Source organism: Babylonia areolata, chromosome 23 (assembly GCF_041734735.1).
Source record: "Babylonia areolata isolate BAREFJ2019XMU chromosome 23, ASM4173473v1, whole genome shotgun sequence".
Lineage (NCBI taxonomy): Eukaryota > Metazoa > Mollusca > Gastropoda > Neogastropoda > Buccinidae > Babylonia > Babylonia areolata.
Genome location: NC_134898.1, coordinates 2,533,198 through 2,557,627, shown reverse-complemented (window position 1 = coordinate 2,557,627; position 24,430 = coordinate 2,533,198). Strand labels below are relative to the sequence as shown.

Below are 24,430 nucleotides of genomic sequence, written 5' to 3'. Positions count from 1 at the left end.
ACACTGTCTATGGGTAAGGGTTTTGAATACCTCACCAGAAAACATCTACACTGTTTATGGGTAAGGGTTGTGAATACCTCACCAAAAAACATCTACACTGTCTATGGGTAAGGGTTGTGAATACTTCACCAAAAAACATCTACACTGTGTATGGTTAAGGGTTGTGGTTACTTCACCACAAACATCTACACTGTCGATGGGTAAGGGTTGTGAATACCCCACCAAAAAACATCTACACTGTTTATGGGTAGGGGTTGTGAATACCTCACCAGAAAACATCTACACTGTTTATGGGTAAGGGTTGTGAATACCTCACCAAAAACATCTACACTGTCTATGGGTAAGGGTTGTGAATACCTCACCAAAAAACATCTACACTGTTTATGGGTAAGCGTTGTGAATACCTCACCAGAAAACATCTACACTGTTTATGGGTAAGGGTTGTGAATACCCCACCAAAACATCTACACTGTTTATGGGTAAGGGTTGTGAATACCTCACCAAAAAACATCTACACTGTCTATGGGTAAGGGTTGTGAATACCTCACCAAAAAACATCTACACTGTCGATGGGTAAGGGTTTTGAATACCTCACCAAAAACATCTACACTGTTTATGGGTAAGTGTTGTGAATACTTCACCAAAAAACATCTACACTGTTTATGGGTAAGGGTTGTGAATATCTCACCAAAAAACATCTACACTGTCTATGGGTAAGGGTTGTGAATACCTCACCAAAAAACATCTACACTGTCTATGGGTAAGGGTTGTGAATATCTCACCAAAACATCTACACTGTTTATGGGTAAGGGTTGTGAATACCTCACCAAAAAACATCTACACCGTCTGTGGTTAAGTGTTGTGAATACTTCACCAAAAAACATCTACACTGTCTATGGGTAAGGGTTGTGAATACCTCACCAAAAAACATCTACACCGTCGATGGGTAAGGGTTGTGAATATCTCACCAAAACATCTACACTGTTTATGGGTAAGGGTTGTGAATACCTCACCAAAAAACATCTACACTGTTTATGGGTAAGTGTTGTGAATACCTCACCAAAAAACATCTACACTGTTTATGGGTAAGTGTTGTGAATACTTCACCAAAAACATCTACACTGTTTATGGGTAAGTGTTGTGAATACTTCACCAAAAAACATCTACACTGTTTATGGGTAAGCGTTGTGAATACCACATCAAAAACATCTACACTGTTTATGGGTAAGCGTTGTGAATACCACATCAAAAACATCTACACTGTCTATGGGTAAGGGTTGTGAATATCTCACCAAAAAACATCTACACTGTCTATGGGTAAGGGTTTTGAATACCTCACCAGAAAACACCTACACTGTCTATGGGTAAGCGTTGTGAATACCACACCAAAAACACCTTCACTATTTATGGTTAAGGGTTGTGAATGCCTCACCAAAAACACCTACACTATTTATGGTTAAGGGTTGTGAATGCCTCACCAAAAACACCTTCACTATTTATGGGTAAGCGTTGTGAATACCACATCAAAAACATCTACACTATTTATGAGTAAGAGTTGTGAATGCCTCACCAAAAACACCTTCACTGTTTATGGTTAAGGGTTATGAATGCCTCACCAGAAAACATCTACACTGTTTATGGGTAAGCGTTGTGAATACCACATCAAAAACATCTACACTGTTTATGGGTAAGGGTTGTGAATGCCTCACCAAAAACACCTACACTATTTATGGTTAAGGGTTGTGAATGCCTCACCAAAAACACCTACACTATTTATGGTTAAGGGTTGTGAATGCCTCACCAAAAAACATCTACACTGTTTATGGGTAAGGATTGTGGTTACTTCTCCAAAAAACATCTACACTAATGTCCATGGGTAGGAGTTCTGAATCACTGTGATAAAAAAAAAGGTGGGTTTTTTTTTATTATCACCGTGATAGAACACTGGATGTTTGTATTATCATTGTGGAAAATACTGTACGTTTATGTTGTTCTGTGGTAAAACACTGTGTGTTTGTATTACCACTCATAAAACGCTAAGTTTGTTTTATCACTGTGAAAAAAAAAACAACAACAACTGGATATGTGTATTATCGCTGTGATGGAACACTGGCTGTGCAGATACTTCTCTTCGCTGCTGACTCATAACAAGGAGTACATTCAGAGGTTTGCTGCGGAGAGCTTCGCTTTTCTCATGAGAAAGGTGAGAGAGAACTGTGTTGCTACCTTTGTTTGGTATCCATGGTCATGTTTATGTTTGTGTTCCTTCTTGTGTGTGTGTGTGTGTGTGTGTGTGTGTGTGTTTGGTAACAGTGTGTGTGTGTGTTTGGTAACAGTGTGTGTGTGTCTGTGTGTGTGTCTGTGTCTGTGTGTGTTTGGTAACAGTGTGTGTCTGTGTGTGTGTGTGTGTTTGGTAACAGTGTGTGTGTGTGTGTGTGTGTTGGTGACAGTGTGTGTGTGTGGTGACAATGTGTGTGTGTGTGGGTGCATGCGGTTTTATACATGTGTGAGTGTGGTTTGTGTGTATGTTATACATTGTGTGTGTGGTTTGCGTGTGTGTATACATGTGTGTGTGTGAGTGTGTGTGTTTATGTGTGCATGCATATGTGATATCTAACTGTTAGCAGTTGATATTTGTGCTGTGTGTACAGACGTGTCTGTGCTTTAACCTCTTTACTGTTGAACCTCGGTGTAACGTGATCAGTGTGACAGGAGTGTGATGTGCACTCACTGATTTTTGTGAACTGACCAGTGCTGTTATTCATTTCACTGAAAAATGTGATGCACTTCTCAGGGGGGAAGAGGTCCAACTGCAGAATGGTGACTGACATCCTCGTTAATTTGTAACATGTGTTTTATCTCAGTGAGGTGACACCCCTTCAGCATTCTGGTCTGCAGCAGTCAATAGGTTAACCCCCTTTGTTTGTGTCTATGCACACACAAGGTGAGAATAGTTGAGAAACCTCCTTTTTGTGTCTATGCACACAGAAGCTGAGAATGGTTTGAGAAAACTCCTTTTTGTGTCTATGCACACAGAAGCTGAGAATGGTTTGAGAAAGATTTGACAAACGGTTGTTGCAGGTGAAAGACCAGGATGCTCTGATCCAGTTTCTTTTTGCTGATTTGGAGCAAAACCCGCAGGTGAGGGTTCACTTTTGCTTTTTGAATCGTGACTACGTTTTTTTTTGTTTTCCTTCAGTCATGACTGTTTTATATTGTGTTTTTTCTTCTTTGTCTGATGTATTTACCATGTGCTTTTTTGTGCTGAGTTGAGAGAGAGAGAGAGAGAGAGAGTGAGGTAGGTGTGTGTGAAGAGAGAAATTTATCTGTTTCTTTATTGTCCTTTGGTGACTGGTTTAAATGTTGCTGTTTAGTCAGAATGAAGAGAGAAATGTTTATTAATTTGTTTTTGGGTAACTGGTTTATGTTGTTGTTTAGTGAGAAGGAACTCGCAAGAAAAGTGTCTGAGTTATCTGGAAATTGTGAGTTATCGCCCTTAAAGTAAGATTGGTAACATTAAAAAAAGATCAAAATCTGTTGCAACAATGCGTCCGACACGCTTTCAAGTGAACGGAACAGCGTCGGAAATCAGCAGCCGACCAGACGCAATTGAGTTTTAATTACATGTTTATTGTTGTGTCTTTGGGTAATTGGTTCATGTTCCTGTTTAGTCAGCAACAAAGAGAGAAATTCACGTGTTCATTGTTGTGTCTTTCCTTGCCGCAGAAAACGGAGGGGGTGGGCCAGCTGCTGTTTGAGGCCATGAAAGGCGTGAAGGAACACTTCCACACCATCAGCGAACAGGTGAGAACCTCGGGGCTAAAACATTAAGGTTAAAGGTCCCACAGCCTTGAACGGCCTTAGCGGCAGTGAATTCATGTCCACTGTGTCCAGGGCTCGGCATAGGAAGGCTGGGCCCAATTCTCTCCTTCTGCCATTTTAACCTTTCTTGACCAAAGTCAGTAGCCATTTTCAGCTGTATTTTTTCCTGATTGACAGCTGTGCTTTTTGAAAGCTGTGTTTTTTCTGATTGACAGCTGTGTTTTTGGGTGATTGACAGCTGTGTTTTTGGGTGATTGACAGCTATGTTTTGGGGTGATTGACAGCTGTGTTTTGGGTGATTGACAGCTATATTTTGGGGTGATTGAAAGCTGTGTTTTGGGGTGATTGACAGCTGTGTTTTTTGTGATTGACAGATACGTTTTTTTCTGATTGACAAATGTGGGTGTTTTTTCTGATTGACAGCTGCCTTTTTCCCTGATTGACAGCTAAATTTTTTTCTGATTGACAGGTATTTCGCTGCGTCCTGTGGAAACTGGGCCCACCCTTATCAGAAGAGGTGGGGCAAGAACTGCCGTTCGGTTTGGTGGAGGAGACAGTCCGTCACCTGATGACGGCGTGTGCTGACTACAGCAACCAGCAGAAGGCTGCTCACCTGTGGACCGTACTCCTGGTAGGAACACTTGATCAGAAGTCGAACATCTTTCTGATTGTCATATGGTTCCCCCATTTAATCTTTATAAAAAAATCTTATTTTTTTCCTGAAACCTGTCATTATTTATCCATGCTGGAATAATGATTTATTGCAGCAAGGGGTTTTATGCTGCGTAAAAAGAAGTGAAAATGGAGCAAAAAGAAAAAAAAAGAAAGTGAACAAAGCATACATACTTCAGGAAAGAGCAGTGACAGCAACAACAAAATGTATGTGAGGACGACGGGTGCAATAGCCGAGTGGTTAAAGCGTTGGACTGTCAATCTGAGGGTCCTGGGTTTGAATCACGGTGACGGCGCCTGGTGGGTAAAGGGTGGAGATTTTTACGATCTCCCAGGTCAACATATGTGCAGACCTGCTAGTGCCTGAACCCCCTTCGTGTGTATATGCAAGCAGAAGATCAAATACGCACGTTAAAGATCCTGTAATCCATGTCAGCGTTCGGTGGGTTATGGAAACAAGAACATACCCAGCATGCACACCCCTGAAAACGGAGTATGGCTGCCTACATGGCGGGGTAAAGAACGGTCAAACACGTAAAAGCCCACTCGTGTGCATACGAGTGAACGCAGAAGAAGAAGAAGTATGTGAGGACACACACACATGCACGCACACGCACACAAACACACACACACACACACAGATTTACCTATTATTATGATGATTATGACATGACTTTGCTGTGCACAGGAGGTGACAGGTGAGGTGCACCAGGCCTGCCTGGCCGGGGACCAGACAGGTGAGGGGGCGGCGGACACCTCAGCACACCTGGCCCACCTGTGTCGGCTGCTGAGGCTGGCCCACCTGTGGCTGACGCATCACAAGGGCGGCATCGTGTCGGACCCACCTGCCGTGGCCAAGGTGAGAGAGAGGGACTGGGGTCCTGGCCTGCTGACCCCGTGGTCCCTCACGGGGCACTGGTCACAGAGTGATGGTGATGATAGTTAGAATGATCATTCGCTTCACTTCACAATGGGTGCAGTAGCTGAGTGGTTAAAGCATTGGACTTTCAATCTGAGGATCCCGGGTTTGAATCTTAGCTACAGTGCCTGGTGGGTAAAGGGTGGAGGTTTTTCCGATCTCCCAGGTCAACATGTGTACAGACCTGCTTGTGCCTGAACCCCCATCGCGTGTATACGCAAGCAGAAGATCAATTGCGCATGTTAAAGATCCTGTAATCCATGTCAGCATTCGGTGGGTTATGGAAACAAGAACATATATATCCAGCATGCACAACCCCCAAAACGGAGTATGGCTGTCTACATGACGGGGTAAAAACGGTCGTACACATAAAAGCCACTTGTACATAAAAGTGAATGTGGGAGTTGCAGCCCATGAATGAAGAAGAGGAAGAAGTTGTCATCGCTGGTTAGCAGTGTGTGTGTCTGGCATGTTTGTAGGTGTGCACACCTAGCAGTACCTGAAATCAGTGTAGCATTCCTGGGTTTTTTGTTCATGCAGGTGGTGACGGTGATACAGAGGGAGGTGAAATCAGCGAGGTTGGGGATACGCTGGCCAGGAACTTGAAATCAGTGTAGTATTGCTGTGTTTTTTCTCAGTGCAGGTGGTGACAGCTATACTGAGGGAGGTGAAATCAGTGTAGTATTGCTGTGTTTTTTCTCAGTGCAGGTGGTGACAGCGATACAGTGTAGTATTGCTGTGTTTTTTCCCCATGCAGGTGGTGACAGCGATACAGTGTAGTATTGCTGTGTTTTTTCTCCCATGCAGGTGGTGACGGCGATACTGAGGGAGGTGAAATCAGTGTAGTATTGCTGTGTTTTTTTTCCCATGCAGGTGGTGACGGCAATACTGAGGGAGGTGAAATCAGTGTAGTATTGCTGTGTTTTTTTCCCCATGCAGGTGGTGACGGCAATACTGAGGGAATTGAAATCAGCGGAGGCTGGGCAGACTCTGGCCAGGGACCTGTTGGCGGTCATCTCTGGTCTTCTGCTGCACAGCGCTGACCGTCTGTCTGTGGAGACCACCGCCAGGCTGATGTCCAAGGTACGTCACTGTGGTGTGTCCTCACAACGGGTACAGTGCTCCTGCACCTGAATGTTAGTTCATCCTCACAGTGGGTACAGTGCTCATGCACCTGAATGTTAGTTCATCCTCACAGTGGGTACAGTGCTCATGCACCTGAATGTTAGTTCATCCTCACAGTGGGTACAGTGCTCCTGCATTCCTCACAGTGGGTACAGTGCTCATGCACCTGAATGTTAGTTCATCCTCACAGTGGGTACAGTGCTCATGCACCTGAATGTTAGTTCATCCTCACAGTGGGTACAGTGCTCATGCACCTGAATGTTAGTTCATCCTCACAGCTGGTACAGTGCTCATGCACCTGAATGTTAGTGCATCCTCACAGCTGGTACAGTGCTCATGCACCTGAAAGTTAGTGCATGCTCACAGTTGGTACAGTGCTCATGCACCTGAAACTTAGTGCATCCTCACAGCTGGTACTGTGCATGTGCACCTGAAAGTTAATGTGTCCTCACAGCAGGTGCAGTTTTTGTGTATATTGTTTTTATTATTAAGTAAAAAAATAATCACAACATTTACAGTTTTTATTAATATTGATACTTATATAGTGCCTATCTTTGGTCAGAGCCCAAACCCTAAGCGCTTTACAAACCTGGAGTCATTTGCACAACAGGCTGCCTACCTGGGTAGAGCCGACTGACTGCTACCTTTTGACGCTCGTCATTCTTTTCCTGATGCGTTCAGTCAGGCTTCAATCATGCGCACACATACACAGGTACATAAGGATATGTATATATATATATGTATACAAGGATGGATGGTGGTGAAATACCTTTCTTGCTTCTGTCGCCAAGAGTCATTGTGGTTCAGCGTTTACGCTGATGTGTGGTGGCTGTGCAGGTGTTTTCTGCAGACTTCACGCTGGAACAGGTGAAAGAGTTCTCCTGGTCCCTGCTCAACTCTCCGCTCTTTGAAAAGGTCAGTCTTTTGTGTGCGTGTGTGTGTGCATGTGTGTGTGTGTGTGCGCGCGCGTCCATGCGGTCGACCCGTCGTGCATGCGTGATGTTGTTTAGATATGTTTGCTTGTATTTGGTAGTTTCATTTCTGTTTACTATTTTCACACACATTCACAAGTATATTTGTTTTTGAATTTGATGGGCTCTCTAGACCTGACCAGTGTTTCGGGTCTGTGTATTACAGGTCAGGCATTTGCTTCCTTTTTCCAGTTTCATTTTTAAAGGTAGGAATGGAGTAGCATTTATGGCAGGTCAGTCTGCGTGGTTTTATGCTTCCTTGAAACTGAAACTGAAACGAAAACAGAAACTGCTCCAAACAGCAGTACAGGCAGCATATTCCACCGAGACAGCCACACATAAAGCACACGCCAGACACTGGTAACGGTGATGAATGAATCGACATGGCGTGTACACCCCACCCTGACAGCCACACATAAAGCACACACCAGACATTGGTAACGGCGATGAATGAATCGACATGGCGTGTACACCCCACCCTGACAGCCACACATAAAGCACACACCAGACACTGGTAACGGTGATGAATGAATCGACATGGCGTGTACACCCCACCCTGACAGCCACACATAAAGCACACGCCAGACACTGGTAACGGCGATGAATGAATCGACATGGCGTGTACACCCCACCCTGACAGCCACACAGCACACACCAGACACTGGTAACGGCGATGATTGAATCGACATGGCGTGTACACCCCACCCCCACTCCCTCCCCTATACCTTCAGCCAGTCACCGTGAAGTGTGTGTGTGTTGTTGTTGCAGGATGTGTTGCCAGGCATGCTGTGCTTCCTGGTGCGTCAGTTCGACGCGTCCTCCCCGGCCCTGCGGCGCGACATGGTGCGTGTGATGGCCGACATCGTGCTGCAGAAGTCCCCTGTTCCTGAAGACGGCTCCCACCTGAACTCACTGCACGTCTACACCCTGGACTTCGGCAGGGTGCACAGAGGGTGGGTGATGGGGCATGGGGGGCGGGGGGGGTGAGAGGGAGGGTGATGTAAGGGTGCAGAGAGTGTGGGTGGTGGGAGGGTGGGTGATGGATGGGTGGGTGACTGGACCAGAGATGGATTGTTGGAGCTGTGTTTTCTGTACATGTTGCTGTTTTGTTGTTGTTGTTGTCTGTACATGTTTGTTTTGTTGTTGTTGTTGTTGTCTGTACATGTTTGTTGTTTTGTTGTTGTTGTCTGTACATGTTTGTTTTGTTGTTGTTGTTGTTGTCTGTACATGTTTGTGTTTTGTTGTTGTTGTCTGTACATGTTTCTGTTTTGTTGTTGTTGTCTGTACATGTTTGTTTTGTTGTTGTTGTTGTCTGTACATGTTTGTTTTGTTGTTGTTGTTGTTTTCTGTACATGTTTGTTTTGTTGTTGTTGTTGTCTGTACATGTTTGTGTTGTTGTTGTTGTTGTTGTCTGTACATGTTTGTGTTGTTGTTGTCTGTACATGTTTGTTTTGTTGTTGTTGTTGTCTGCAGATGTTTGTTTTGTTGTTGTTGTTGTTGTCTGTACATGTTTGTTTTGTTGTTGTTGTCTGTACATGTTTGTTTTGTTGTTGTTGTTGTCTGTAAATGTTTGTTTTGTTGTTGTTGTTGTCTGTACATGTTGCTGTTTTGTTGTTGTTGTCTGTACATGTTTGTTTTGTTGTTGTTGTTGTCTGTACATGTTTGTTTTGTTGTTGTTGTCTGTACATGTTTGTTTTGTTGTTGTTGTCTGTACATGTTTGTTTTGTTGTTGTTGTCTGTACATGTTTGTTTTGTTGTTGTTGTTGTTGTCTGTACATGTTGCTGTTTTGTTGTTGTTGTTGTCTGTACATGTTTGTTTTGTTGTTGTTGTTGTCTGTACATGTTTGTTTTGTTGTTGTTGTTGTCTGTACATGTTTGTTTTGTTGTTTTGTTGTCTGTACATGTTTGTTTTGTTGTTGTTGTTGTCTGTACATGTCTGTTTTGTTGTTGTTGTTGTCTGTACATGTTGCTGTTTTGTTGTTGTTGTTGTCTGTAAATGTTTCTGTTTTGTTGTTGTTGTTGTCTGTACATGTTTGTTTTGTTGTTGTTGTTGTTGTCTGTACATGTTTGTTTTGTTGTTGTTGTTGTCTGTACATGTTGCTGTTTTGTTGTTGTTGTCTGTACATGTCTGTTTTGTTGTTGTTGTTGTCTGTACATGTTTGTTTTGTTGTTGTTGTTGTCTGTACATGTTTGTTTTGTTGTTGTTGTCTGTACATGTTTGTTTTGTTGTTGTTGTTGTCTGTACATGTTGCTGTTTTGTTGTTGTTGTTGTTGTCTGTACATGTTTGTTTTGTTGTTGTTGTTGTCTGTACATGTTGCTGTTTTGTTGTTGTTGTTGTCTGTACATGTCTGTTTTGTTGTTGTTGTTGTCTGTACATGTTTGTTTTGTTGTTGTTGTTGTCTGTACATGTTTGTTTTGTTGTTGTTGTTGTTGTCTGTACATGTTTGTTTTGTTGTTGTTGTCTGTACATGTCTGTTTTGTTGTTGCTGTCTGTACATGTTTGTTTTGTTGTTGTTGTTGTCTGTACATGTTTGTTTTGTTGTTGTCTGTACATGTTTGTTTTGTTGTTGTTGTTGTCTGTACATGTTTGTTTTGTTGTTGTTGTTGTCTGTACATGTTTGTTTTGTTGTTGTTGTCTGTACATGTTTGTTTTGTTCGGAAATCATGAGGAAAGATGGAAATGTACATAATGATTAAATATAAACATCAGGTTGTTCTTGTTTTGCAGAATTCATACTTTCCTTTTATAACTTTGCCTTTTGTGATCGGTGGTGTTTGTTTTTTAATTTTTTTAAAATTGTTTTTTACTTTAAAAAGAAAAAGGGATATATATGAATTTTTCCCCCTGTGAATTTTACGGACACTTACTGGATGAGGTTATTCTGTTGTACTTCTTTTTTATTTCTCCTCTGGTGATTTTGATTTCTTTTCTTTTGTTTTGTTTGCTTGTTTTGTTCTAATTTAGGAGATGAGAATAATGAGTAATTCACAGGGCATCTGACAATGCACAAATATGTGCTTCTGATGCTTTGATAAAGGAATGAGTGTACAGCATGCTCAGAGTGTAGGACATTTAAAAATGTGAGGAAGGGAAAGAGAAAGAGTGAAGATCGGGTCTCGGAGCTTTTGTGTGACATTAGGATCAATCGCAACGAAGAAGGGTTGTTTCCCTTTCCCACTCCCAGTGGAGTGCTGGCCTAGAGGTAACGCGTCCGCCCAGGAAGCGAGAGAATCTGAGCGCGCTGGTTCGAATCACGGCTCAGCCACCGATGTTTTCTCCCCCTCCACTAGACCTTGAGTGGTGGTCTGGGCGCTAGTCATTCGGATGAGACGATAAACCGAGGTCCCGTGTGCAGCATGCCCTTAGCGCACGTAGAAGAACCCACGGCAACAAAAGGGTTGTTCCTGGCAAAATTCTGAAGAAAAATCCACTTCGATAGGAAAAACAAATAAAACTGCACGCAGGAAAAAATGCAAAAAAATGGGTGGTGCTGTAGTGTAGCGACGCGCTCTCCCTGGTGAGAGCAGCCCGAATTTCACACAGAGAAATCTGTTGTGATAAAAAGAAATACAAATACAAATACTTCTTGGCCCGGAAATCTGGACGATTACGACTAGAAGGTATGTCTTTGTGTGTGTGTTTCACCCTGCAGATCTTTACCTTAGCAGAAGCGCTGATTCAGGGGAAGGGGGACTTTTGTTCCAGTGTACGTGATTCGTTGGTGCATTGTGCGTGCGTGCGCGCGCGCGTGTGTGCGTGTATGTGTGTGTGTGTCTACGCACGTTGTGTGTTTTGTGTGTTTGTATGTATGTATGTACCTACGTATATATGCATGCGTATACGTGCTTGTGTTCTTTCAATTTCAATTGTCTATATTTTTTTTTTAAATACCTGTTGCATTTCTTGATTTAATCAACTGACATGACCTATTTTATTGTTCTCTCTCGCCTGTGTTTCAAATTATATGCATAAGTTTGTGTGGGGATGTTTGAGTGAATGTTTTTAGTGCTGTTGTAAAGCACATAGAGCTTCAAGAATATGCGCTATAGCAAGAAGACTTAATAAATAAATAAATAAAAACAGAAAGCCTGCTGACGGTCAGCCGTGTTGCCATGGTTACAGGACGAGGAACGGCCTGGTGCAGCACATACAGCGTGTTGCTGAGCAAGGGGCAGAGAACTGTGCCCTGACGACAGACGGGCAGAGTCTGAGCGAGCTGTTGTCTGCCCTTGTGTGTCTGCCTCATGTCAGGTAACTAGCACTGGTGGTACTGAACACCGGGCGTTGATGTGCCTGCATACTGCTTCTTGTTGTTGTTGTTACTGTTATTTTCAAAAGTATCATATCACTATTGTATTATTATTTTTGTTATTATTATCATTAGTAGTAGTAGTATCATCTGTGTATTGACTCATAGTTGATATTGTTATTATTATTATTATTTATTTATTTGTTTTTTATTAGTAGTATTATTCTTATTATTATTCTTATTGTTGTTGTTGTTGTTATTATTTTTAAAAATATATATATTATTATTGTTCTTGGAGGTATTTAGTGACTGCTGTTATGTCTCTTACATTGTATGCTTTACAGTTATTGTGTTTGTGTCCTATTTGTATGTTATATTCATTTCATTGAAATATAATTGTTTAAAATTGGAGGAGAAAAAAAACAAACAACTAAAAACCATGCACGCATATTGACACATGCATGCTTGTATGCATACGTATTTCCACAGTCACATGCACATTCTTGTGCACACTCTCTCTTGCATACACACACACACACACACACACAGAAGGGACGACAAACTTTATTCACTTTTCAAACAATCTCCCTTCATCTTTATCATTTCCAATCTTAGTAGTCGTAAAAACATAAATCTGTATTTATTAGCTGCTTAACATACATTTTTGTTGTTGTTATTAAACACTTGTCTGCATGCACAGAACCAGGCTTACACACAGACAGACAGACAGACAGACACACACACACACATACATACACATGCTCTAAGACAAAACTCTCACGCACACACACACATGCACACACACACACACACACACACTATCACCACACACACACACACACTGTCACCACACACACACACACACACTGTCACCACACACACTATCACCACATACACACACACACACACACACACACACACACACTGTCACCACACAATCACCACACACACACACACACTCACCACACACGCACACACACACACACTGTCACCACACACACTATCACCACACACACACACACACACACACACACACACACACACACTGTCACCACACATACACACACACTATCACCACACACACACACTATCACCACACACACACACACTGTCACCACACACACACACACACACACACACACACACACACACACACACACATACAGAACACCAAATGTTACGCACAAGGCATAGCTGACACTGTGCCCCATGACTGACTGCCCTGTTCCGCCCACAGCACCATAGAGGTGACCGTTCGTGCCAGAGCCATCACCGCCGCATGGCAGCAGCTGAGGAACAGGCTGTCGGAAACGCCACAGGACATGCAAGGTATGGAACGAAAGATGGTTTCAAATGGATGCGTGCACACTTGTTTACACAAACAAATGATTGAATAAGTATGTGAGCATGAATAAACAAATATTTGAAAATGTTTAACAAACAAAAAAAGATTGGTACCTCTCATACACAAGGTTGTATGTATGCCTTGTGTTTGAGAGTTACCACTCTTTATTTCAAGCCAGTGCTACTACAGATACACAATACACACACAGTACACAATACACACACAGTACACAATACACACACAGTACACAATACACACACAGTACACAATACACACACAGTACACAATACACACACAGTACACAATACACAAACTTTATTGTCTATACTTTGGTACAGAGATTTTCTTTTTGGCAGCAGCACATGTCCAACATAAGAAGAAAACAACAAACAAATAAAATGAATAGAAAATAAAAAGATAAATTAAATGGCACCAAATGGAAATAGCTATATACAAATATACAGATTACTGAAATTTACGTGCCTCTCCATTTCAGTCAGCCAAACCGCATTGCACATCTACCCACACACACACACACCACGCACACACACACACCATACGCACACACACGCACACATACACTCTCTCTCATCCCCTCTCTCTCTGTCTCTCTCTTCACAAGAAATGCACCTACAAAGATCATCAGATACAGCTGACTGACAGGTAGATAGAAGGTACTCTGGAACGAACCCAGGCACTTCATTTCATTTCCTATATAAAAATGTTGTTGAGATTGCACTCCTGTTCATGATGGGAGGTTACCTACTTCCGGGAGGTTATCGGCCGTAGTTGCTTTCGTTTTCTCCGCATAGGCGGATAGTAGTTTGCACAGGACAGGAGTGTCAGACCCCTGCCGGAGTCTGCACCAGTTGGGTCACGGTAAGTATGTTATTGAAACGTGATTTTAGATAGAAAATTTCCTTTGAGATTGCACTCCTGTTGATGATCGCCATGGGGTGTGCTGCGACAGAATTGGTCAGGTGGTGGACTTGTGATCCAGTGTTCACCAGAGATCGGGGTTCGAGGCCCGGTGTGTTGGGGTTGTGTCTGTGGGGAAGGGACTTCACCCTGACTCTCCTCACTCCACCCAGGCCTGAATGTCAGCCTGACTTTGGTCGGGGAAGGTTAAAACGGCGGAAGGGTCAGTGTCGTCAGTGTCGGCAGATTCATGGAGGGCTGTTGTTTGAGGGACGTGGTGGCGGTCTCCACTCTGGGAGGGACGCTCACTCAGTCTGGCTCCGCAACTAAGCCATTATTGTCGTTAGTTATGTTAGCTTTGTCCTAAGTACGTTAAAACAGAACAGGCACCACTGAACACCACCGAAGTGACTCAGCAGCAGTGCAGGGTCTCCTCTGGTGTGTGGCCTCCTGGCGACCTAACATCGATGGTTCCCTGTGGACTCTAGATGCTGGAACTACGACGGACGAACCCGGGTGTGGCCGTATATGGGGAATCTAAATGAGCAGCGTGGGAGTAATGCCACTGAAACGGTGCAGATGATGGGGCAGCAAAAACAAAAACAAAAACAAAAACAAAACAAAAAACGGCGAAAGGAAAGGATTGGGCCCCGTCTTCCTACGCCTATCCCTGGACACTGTGGATATGAATTCACCGCCTTGATGACCATAAAAGGCTTTGAAATCTTTTATGTATAACTTTGGTAAACCTACACAACCCCCTCTCCGACATAAAAAGTACATTATGTAGCTGTGGGAAATTTAACCATTTTTTGATATCATAATTAAGACTGCTGTCTAACCTGTGCTGATAGTTAACGCTTTATGATATGAGTAAAATTCTGTTGCTTTTGTGTGTGTGATTATATGCTCCTCTCGTCTACCTGCATGTATGCTGACAGGAAGCAGTGGTGTGAAGTCATGTCACTTTGTGTATGAGTTGCTTTTCTTGTGCACAATGTATGTTCTGTAGTATATCTTAATGCTGACTGCCTCATTCAGATTTTCCGTTTGGAATATGATTTGAATTACGCACATTTGTTGAAATTGACACGAAGATGTTGACGTGTCGATGCTGTGCTGTGTGTGTGTGCCGCAGACCGCGTCCTGTACGTGATGCAGAAAACCATGGTGTCGCTGCTGGTGTTGAGGTCAGAGGTCAACGTCCTTGACCTTCTGCCTGCAGAGGACGTGCTTGCTGTGCTGAAGTGAGTTCGCTGCTGTCTCTTGACTTGTCCTTGCCATCCTGAGTACAGAGCGCACTCCAGACTCCCATCCAGATGTGTTCATTGTTTGATTTTTTTTTTTTTTTTTCTTCCTGTGTTTGTGGACAAGAGTTTCCATGATCACTTGTACATCTACGAGTGTTTTTCAGAAAAAAAAAAAAAAATGTGTATGACGTCTTTAACCCAACTTCAAGCAACCTACCTTCAGTTTCAGGAATGTGTATACTTAAATATCGACATGTGGGGCTTTAACTTTGGCAGAACATTTACCAGAATGTTCTGGTTGTGTCATTTGATGCAGAAGAGATGCTTGTAAATGATTTTATTTTTCTGTATGGGGTGATCTCAGCATTTCATTTTGTTTTTGTTATGTAACTTACAGAAGTCAGCCGAGCGGCCGTTCCATCGCAGACAACTTTTGCATGGTTCATGCCACCGACCTCTATTTGACCTGGCTGTCTGACCTTGAAAATGACGACCTTCTGACCCCTGACCTGCTGACAGAGCTGTACCCCTTGTTGGAGCCGAACCTCGTCTCTTGGTCTCACAAGGTGATTTGTTTGATTTTGAAGTTTATTATTATTAGTAGTTGTATCATCTGTGTATCTGCTCATAGTTGTTATTGTTATTACTATTATTATTATTATTATTGTTGTTGTTAAAAAAAAAAAAAAAAAAATATTATTAATATTATTATTATTATTGCCCTTGGACGTAATAAGTGACTGCTATTATGTCTCTTACGTTGTATACTTTACAGTTGTTGTGTTTGTGCCCTTTTTGTATGTTATATTCATTTCACTGAAATATAATTGTTCTTCTTCTCTTCTTCTTCTGCATTCACTCGTATGCACACGAGTGGGCTTTTACGTTTATGACCGTTTTTACCCCGCCATGTAGGCAGCCATATTCCGTTTTCGGGGGTGTGCATGCTGAGTATGTTCTTGTTTCCATAACCCACCGAACGCTGACATGGATGACAGGATCTTTAACGTGCGTATTTGATCTTCTGCTTGCATATACACACGAAGGGGGTTCAGGCACTAAGCAGGTCTGCACATATGTTGACCTGGGAGATCGTAAAAATCTCCACCCTTTACCCACCACCAGGCGCCCGTCACCGTGATTCGAACCCGGGACCCTCGGATTGAAAGTCCAACGCTTTCAAGATTGGCCCTTTGGGTTGTTTGTTCCTGTTGTGTCTTGTCTACGTCTTTTCTGTGCACCCTTGTCTTCTTTTTCTGATGGGTCAGATTAAAAAAGTTTTTATTCGTTCAGGGAGAATACTGTGCAGCAACAAACATTACACACAGTAAGCAACAAACATTGCGCACACATTACACACAGTAAGCAACAAACATTGCGCACACATTACACACAGTAAGCAACAAACATTACGCACACATTACACACAGTAAGCAACAAACATTACGCACACATTACACACAGTCAGCAACAAACATTGCGCACAGTAAGCAACAAACATTGCGCACACATTACACACAGTCAGCAACAAACATTACGCACATTAAGCAACAAACATTGCGCACACATTACACACAGTAAGCAACAAACATTGCGCACACATTACACACAGTAAGCAACAAACATTGCGCACACATTACACACAGTAAGCAACAAACATTGCGCACACATTACACACAGTAAGCAACAAACATTGCGCACAGTAAGCAACAAACATTGCGCACACATTACACACAGTAAGCAACAAACATTACGCACAGTAAGCAACAAACATTGCGCACACATTACACACAGTAAGCAACAAACATTGCGCACACATTACACACAGTAAGCAACAAACATTGCGCACACATTACACACAGTAAGCAACAAACATTGCGCACACATTACACACAGTAAGCAACAAACATTGCGCACACATTACACACAGTCAGCAACAAACATTGCGCACACATTACACACAGTCAGCAACAAACATTGCGCACACATTACACACAGTCAGCAACAAACATTGCGCACACATTACACACAGTCAGCAACAAACATTGCGCACACATTACACACAGTCAGCAACAAACATTGCGCACACATTACACACAGTCAGCAACAAACATTGCGCACACATTACACACAGTCAGCAACAAACATTGCGCACACATTACACACAGTCAGCAACAAACATTGCGCACACATTACACACAGTCAGCAACAAACATTGCGCACACATTACACACAGTCAGCAACAAACATTGCGCACACATTACACACAGTGAGCAACAAACATTGCGCACACAGTAAGCAACAAACATTGTGCACACATTACACACAGTAAGCAACAAACATTACGCACACATTACACACAGTAAGCAACAAACATTACGCACACATTACACACAGTAAGCAACAAAACATTATGCACACATTACACACAGTAAGCAACAAACATTGTGCACACATTACACACAGTAAGCAACAAACATTGCACACACATTACACACAGTAAGCAACAAACATTGCGCACACATTACACACAGTAAGCAACAAACATTGCACACACATTACACACAGTCAGCAACAAACATTGCGCACACATTACACACAGCAACAAACATTGCGCACACATTACACACAGTCAGCAACAAACATTGCGCACACATTACACACAGTCAGCAACAAACATTGCGCACACATTACACACAGTAAGCAACAAACATTGCGCACACATTACACACAGTCAGCAACAAACATTGCGCACACATTACACACAGTCAGCAACAAACATTACGCACACATTACACACAGTAAGCAACAAACATTGCGCACACATTACACACAGTAAGCAACAAAACAACGTGCAGAAGCTTATGCAGTGCACTGTTATAATAGCATGTTTATGGATTTGGCTTCAACTAAGAAACATTAGCAATACAATGTCCGTATATCCATGAAGTGGAGTGATGGCCTAGAGGTAACGCGTCCGCCTAGGAAGCGAGAGAATCTGAGCGCGCTGGTTCGAATCACGGCTCAGCCGCCTCCACTTTTCTCTCCCTCCACTAGACCTTTAGTGATGGTCTGGATGCTAGTCATTCGGATGAGACAGTAAACTGAGGTCTCGTGTGCAGCATGCACTTAGCGCACGTAAAAGAAACCACGGCAACAAAAGGGTTGTTCCTGGCAAAATTCTGTAGAAAAATCCACTTCGATAGGAAAAACAAATAAAACTGCACGCAGGAAAAAATACAAAAAAATGGGTGGCGCTGTAGTGTAGCGACACGCTCTCCCTGGGGAGAGCAGCCCGAATTTCACACAGAGAAATCTGTTGTGATAAAAAGAAATATAAATACAAATATCTGTAGAACTATATTGGACAGCGGTAAGGAGAAGCGGCCGTACAGGGTGAAGTGTGACTGTGTTTCTGTGACAGGTGAGGCTGTCCACGCTGCACCTTCTCTCCCTGTTTCCTGTCAGCATACCTGTCCCCATGGACAGCGACAGTCAGGTCAGTGTGTGTGTAGGTGTGGGTGTGTTGGGGTGTGTTGGTGTGTGTGTGTGTGTGGTGTGTGTGTGGGGGTTGTGTGTGTGTTTGTGTGTGTCTCTGTGGGTGTGGGTGTGTATGTGAGTCTGTGTCCACATTTGTGTGCATGTGTGTTTGTGGATAAGTGTAGGAGAAACTCAAAAAGAGAGTATGTTTGTGTAGGCAGTACTTTTTATCAGGTGTGTGTGTGTGTGTGTGTGTGTGTGTGTATGTGGTGTTGTGTTTGGGTGTTGTGTGTGTATTGTGTGTGCGTGTTGTTAGCCCTTCAAATGTGAATGTGTTGATGGGAGTGGTATGTGTGTCTGGGCATGGGCTTCCACATAAACTGCTTTCATGTTGGAATGTGTGTTCTCTCTCTCTCTCTCACACAAACATGGGCAAGCATGCATTCAAAAACATGCAAACTCACACACACACACACACACACACACACACACACACACACACACACACACACACACACACATACTCATACACACACACATGCACCTCCCCCCTCACACACTATATATCTCTCTTTCTCTGTCTACCTCTCACACACACAAACACACACTCTCTCTATCTTTCTCTTTCTCTCTCACACATACACATGCACACACACACACACACACACACACACACACACACACACACACACACGCATGCACATACGCATTCTCTCTCTCTCTCCCTCTCTGTTTCACACATGCACACCTACACTCACCCACACACACCCACACCCACCCACACAACCACACACCAACGCACCCACACCCATCCACCCTCACACAAACACCCCCCCCCCCCCCCCCCCACACACACACACAGAGAAACATCCCCCCCCCCTGCCCCTACACACACACCACACACACACACCCACACACAAACATGCACCCACACACAGACACTCCTCCACCCCTACCCCCTCACACACACCACACACACACACACACACACAAACATGCACCCACACGCAGACACTCCTCCACCCCTACCCCCTCACACACACACACACACACAAACATGCACCCACACGCAGACACTCCTCCACCCCTACCCCCTCACACACACACACACACACACACACAACCTGCGCCCCCTCCCCCCCCCCCCCCCCCCCACACACACAGCCCCACACCCCTGTACATGACCACACTGTGTGTGTGCAGACGAAGGACGAGGAGCCGTGGACAGTGTTCACCCTGGCCCTGGCTGCAGAGAGGGTGCCGCTCACCGTGCGCGACTACCGCCAGAGGCTCCTTTACCTGCGCAAGCTGGACCACGGTCTGGTGCACTCCGCCATGCCCGCTGGTCCCTTCACCAAGGTCAGGGTCAGGGAGAGAGGGTGTGGTGGGGGTTAATTGGGGGGGGAGTAGGGGGACAAAAGTGGGGTGGGGGGGGGGGGAACAAAAACAAGAATCGTAAGTTCAAAGTCTGTGCGGTGTGCTAATATGACTACTCTTTTGTTTCATTTGATGCTGTCTATGTCTGTCTGTTTGTCTGTCTGTCTGTCTGTCTGTTTGTCTGTGTCAAATCTTTTTTCTCTCCCTCTCTCTTCTTCTCATTTTTTTGGGGGGTAAATTTTTGATGTTATACTGCATGTTCTTGTTTCTATTTTATTGGGTTTAAAAAAAAAAAAAAAAAAAATTAAAAAGGGAAAAAAAAGGGAATTGAAACTATTGGAATGCTCTTTTTAACTCTGGGTCTGCTTGTGATCTGTGTGTGTGTGTGCATGCAGAAGTTTTCAAGTATGTGCATGAACTTCCTTTTTCGCTTCGTCAAGTCTCCACACTCAGCTCTTTCAAGTCTGGCCTTAAAACCCACCTCTTCCCAAAATAGCCTCCCTTGCTTGCCTCTTCCTTGTCTTTAGTTTCTACAGTATTAGAGTCATGCATGCGTGTGAATGACTGGTGCGAAAGCGCTTTGATTTGTCTCTGCACAAGATCCAGCGCTATATAAATACCATTATTATTATTATTATTATTATTATGTATACATGTGTGAGTGTTGGTCGCTGAAGGCCTTTCTGAATGGCTTGTGTGTTCTCTTTCTATGGTGTGCATGCTTTGTTGTTGAAGCTGTGCGTTTGCGGCTGCCAACAGATGCCGGTGTTGTACTTGGTGGGAACGTTGTTGTGCCCCATGACGTTGCTGTGGGAACCCGTGTCAGAGCTGATTGCCTCCCATGCCAGGGGTCTGCCCAGGGACGTCTTCTGGCAGTCGTTTTCCCCCTGGCTGACTGTGGCCACTGATAACGCCGGTATGTCTCTGTGTGTGTGTGTGTTGTTTACAAGTGTGTGTGTCGTTTACAAGTGTGTGTGTTGTTTGGTCTCAGTGTGTGTGATATGTCTGTGTGTGTGTCGTTTACATGTGTGTGTGTTGTTTGGTCTCAGTGTGTGTGTTATGTCTCTGTGTGTGTGTCGTTTACAAGTGTGTGTGTTGTTTGGTCTCAGTGTGTGTGATATGTCTGTGTGTGTGTCGTTTACATGTGTGTGTGTTGTTTGTGTGTGTGTGTTGTTTGGTCTCAGTGTGAGTGACATGTCTGTGTGTGTGTGTGTTGTTTGTGTGTGTGGTATGTCTGTGTGTGTGTTGTTTGCTCTCAGTGTGTGTGATATGTCTGTGTGTGTGTCGTTTACATGTGTGTGTGTTGTTTGTGTGTGTGTGTTGTTTGGTCTCAGTGTGTGTGATAGGTCTCTGTGTGTGTGTGTGTGTGATATGTCTGTGTGTGTGTCGTTTACAAGTGTGTGTGTGTTGTTTGTGTGTGTGTGTTGTTTGGTCTCAGTGTGTGTGATAGGTCTCTGTGTGTGTGTGATATGTCTGTGTGTGTGTCGTTTACAAGTGTGTGTGTGTTGTTTGGTCTCAGTGTGTGTGATATGTTTGTGTGTGTGTCGTTTACATGTGTGTGTTTTGTTTTTGTGTGTGTGTTGTTTGTTTTTGTGTGTTATTTGGTCTCAGTGTGAGTGACATGTCTCTGTGTGTGTGTGTTGTTTGTGTGTGTGGTATGTCTGTGTGTGTGTTGTTTGGTCTCAGTGTGAGTGATATGTCTGTGTGTGTGTGTGTGTTTTGTTTGTGTATGTGTTGTTTGGTCTCAGTGTGGGTGACATGTCTGTGTGTTATTTGTTTGTGTTGTCTGTGTGTTGGTTGTGTGTGTGCGTAGTTTGGTTTCAGCGTATGTGTGGTGTGTCAGTGTATTGTGTGTGTGTTGTTTGTGTGTGTGTTGTTTGGTCTCAGACAGAAAATTTGTTGGTTTGGTTTGGTTTCAGCATGTGTGGTATGTCAGTGTGTGTTACTGGTCTCAGTGTGTGATATGTCAGTCTTGTGTTGTTTTTGTGTGTTGTTTTATGTCAGCATGTGTAGTATGTGTGTGTGTGAGTGCGTATGCATGTGTGTGTGTGTGTACGTGTACATTCGAGGATGTTTGTGTGCGTATGTTTTGGCCAAACACAGCGCATCAAAACAAACAACAAGAGTCATATCTGTTTCGGCAGTGGAGGCCCCAGCAGACCCCAGCGGCGCCACCTGCCAGGACACGACGCTGCTGGACGCGTGGCTGGCCAAGGAACGCTCGTCGGAGCGCGCGCCGGATTACTACTCCTTCCGCAACCAGCTGTGGAGGACGATGAGCCTGTTTCCCGACAAGTGTGAACCCAAGTCCCGGGAACTGGTCCCCCTGTTTCTGCAGTTTCTGCAGTGAGTGCTGTTGTCCGTCCGTCTGTCTGGAGAGAAAACTTGCATATGAGTGAACAGTTTAGTCCAATTTTTTCTGTTATAGGAGGGATGTACTACTTTTTCCAGTGGTGTGTGTGTGTGTGTGTGTGTGTGCCATCGCATGGCAACAACAACAAGAACAATAAATGGCATAGAAAATACACAATTATCCACACAATAACATAGTGTGCATATGCGTGAAGGATTGAGGGGAGGAAGAAGGTAAGGTATGAAGAGATAAGAAGAAGGAGAGAGAGGAAAAACTGTTGAGAGAGAGGAAGAGAGGGGGGAGGGAGGGAAGGAGGAAGGGAGGAAAGGAGATAGACACATAGACAAGGATATTGAGAATACATCATTTGTTTTTCAGTCTCAGTAGTTAGTGAGACAATAAATGAGGCCCTGTGTGCAGTACACACTTTGCGCACTGAAAAAGAAACCATTCCGACAGAAGGTGTTGACCTCTGGCGTAATTCTGTCGGAGAAATCCGCTCTGATTGGTACACAAACATACATGCATGCACTCGAGGCCTGACTAGCGCGTCGGGTTATGCTGCCGGTCAGTCATCTGCCTGGCAGATGTGGTGGCGCGTACATGGATCTGTCCGAATGCAGTGGCACCTCCGAGAGGAGCTGAGTTTCAGTTTCAGTTTCAGTAGCTCAAGGAGGCGTCACTGCGTTCGGACAAAACCATATACGCTACACCACATCTGCCAAGCAGATGCCTGACCAGCAGCGTAACCCAACGCGCTTAGTCAGGCCTTGAGGAAAAAAAAAAAAAACACCAAAAAAAACACCAAAAAAAAAAAAAAAAAAAAAAAAACACACAAAAAAAAAACACACAAAAAAAACGGGGGAATAAATAATAGATAAGCTTGCATAAATAAATAAATAAATAATTATAATATAGAAAAAGGTAGTAGTTATAATATTAGTAATACTAATAAAATGATAATAATAAAACATAAATAAATAAATAAGACAACAATGGTGATAAATAAGCGAATAAATGTAAAATATGAAGACACACATACACCCACACATGCATAACAGAAATGCACCAAACATGCAGTTTCACATATATGAAAGCACAGTCAAATGCATATAAACGTACATGAGCTCCAACACACACACACACACACACACACACGCATTACCGTGCACCTCCTCTAGCCCCCTCCTCCACACACTCATTTCTAGTCTAAGTATCGCAGCTTCTCGCAGCGAGAGGAGCTGAAAGTGACCGTGGATTTCAGGAAGGAGTACTACAAGACAGACCTGACTATGGCGCCGGCCCAAGACATCAGCCTGGAGGGGGCTGATGGGAAGGAGGACGCTGACCACGACGACACTGTCGCCGATGATGACGAAGGGGAGGAGTCGACAGAGGTCAAAGGGGAGAGCGCCGCGGGGAACAAAGCGCCGGGGAAAGCTCAGAGGAAATCAGCTGTGCAGTACGTTGGTGTTTTCTTCTTTTGCTTCTTAGTCTCTGTTTGTAGACTGTGCAGACGGGATTTTATGTCGGGAGTATGTATGAGACATTGATGGCTGTGCATTTTTGTTGGTTTTAGTGTGTGAAGTGAGTGAGTGTGTGTAATCATCTGATTTCGGTTGTGTGTGTGTGTGTGTGTGTGTGTGTGTGATGATCACTGTTTACCATTAACAGGGCAGGCAAATTCCAAGAGAACACTTTATTTGTAGAAAATGACATGAATACTGTTGGTTATGAGTTTGATTTTATCATGGAGTGTTCATAAAAGATTGTTATTGAATAAGCATTTATGCCCAAGGTCTAGATATTTTCATTTTGTACTTGTTTTCTGCAGCCAAAGGGGTATTAGGAAGGCTCAGTGGATTCATTAAAACTTGCAATGTTGCGTAGGACACTGAAAACAATGATTACATTTATTGTATCTTGGAAGTACACATTAGAGTGGTC

At 43.6% G+C, this 24,430-nt stretch overlaps 1 protein-coding gene across 1 annotated transcript in view; it reads left to right on the top strand.

Moving 5' to 3' along the window:
* The window catches only part of LOC143298185 (small subunit processome component 20 homolog), a 95,279-nt gene that overhangs the window by 6,240 nt on the left and 64,609 nt on the right, over positions 1–24,430 (top strand). Inside the window, exons 7-23 of the mRNA XM_076610934.1 lie at positions 2,122–2,203; positions 3,082–3,141; positions 3,727–3,804; positions 4,292–4,453; positions 5,183–5,353; positions 6,353–6,496; positions 7,376–7,453; positions 8,278–8,462; positions 11,634–11,762; positions 12,998–13,089; positions 15,162–15,270; positions 15,671–15,839; positions 18,698–18,772; positions 19,957–20,112; positions 20,890–21,046; positions 22,275–22,476; positions 23,748–23,945. Of these exons, the coding sequence (XP_076467049.1) occupies positions 2,122–2,203; positions 3,082–3,141; positions 3,727–3,804; positions 4,292–4,453; positions 5,183–5,353; positions 6,353–6,496; positions 7,376–7,453; positions 8,278–8,462; positions 11,634–11,762; positions 12,998–13,089; positions 15,162–15,270; positions 15,671–15,839; positions 18,698–18,772; positions 19,957–20,112; positions 20,890–21,046; positions 22,275–22,476; positions 23,748–23,945 (2,247 nt within the window). The remainder of the gene's footprint in view (positions 1–2,121; positions 2,204–3,081; positions 3,142–3,726; positions 3,805–4,291; positions 4,454–5,182; positions 5,354–6,352; positions 6,497–7,375; positions 7,454–8,277; positions 8,463–11,633; positions 11,763–12,997; positions 13,090–15,161; positions 15,271–15,670; positions 15,840–18,697; positions 18,773–19,956; positions 20,113–20,889; positions 21,047–22,274; positions 22,477–23,747; positions 23,946–24,430) is intronic.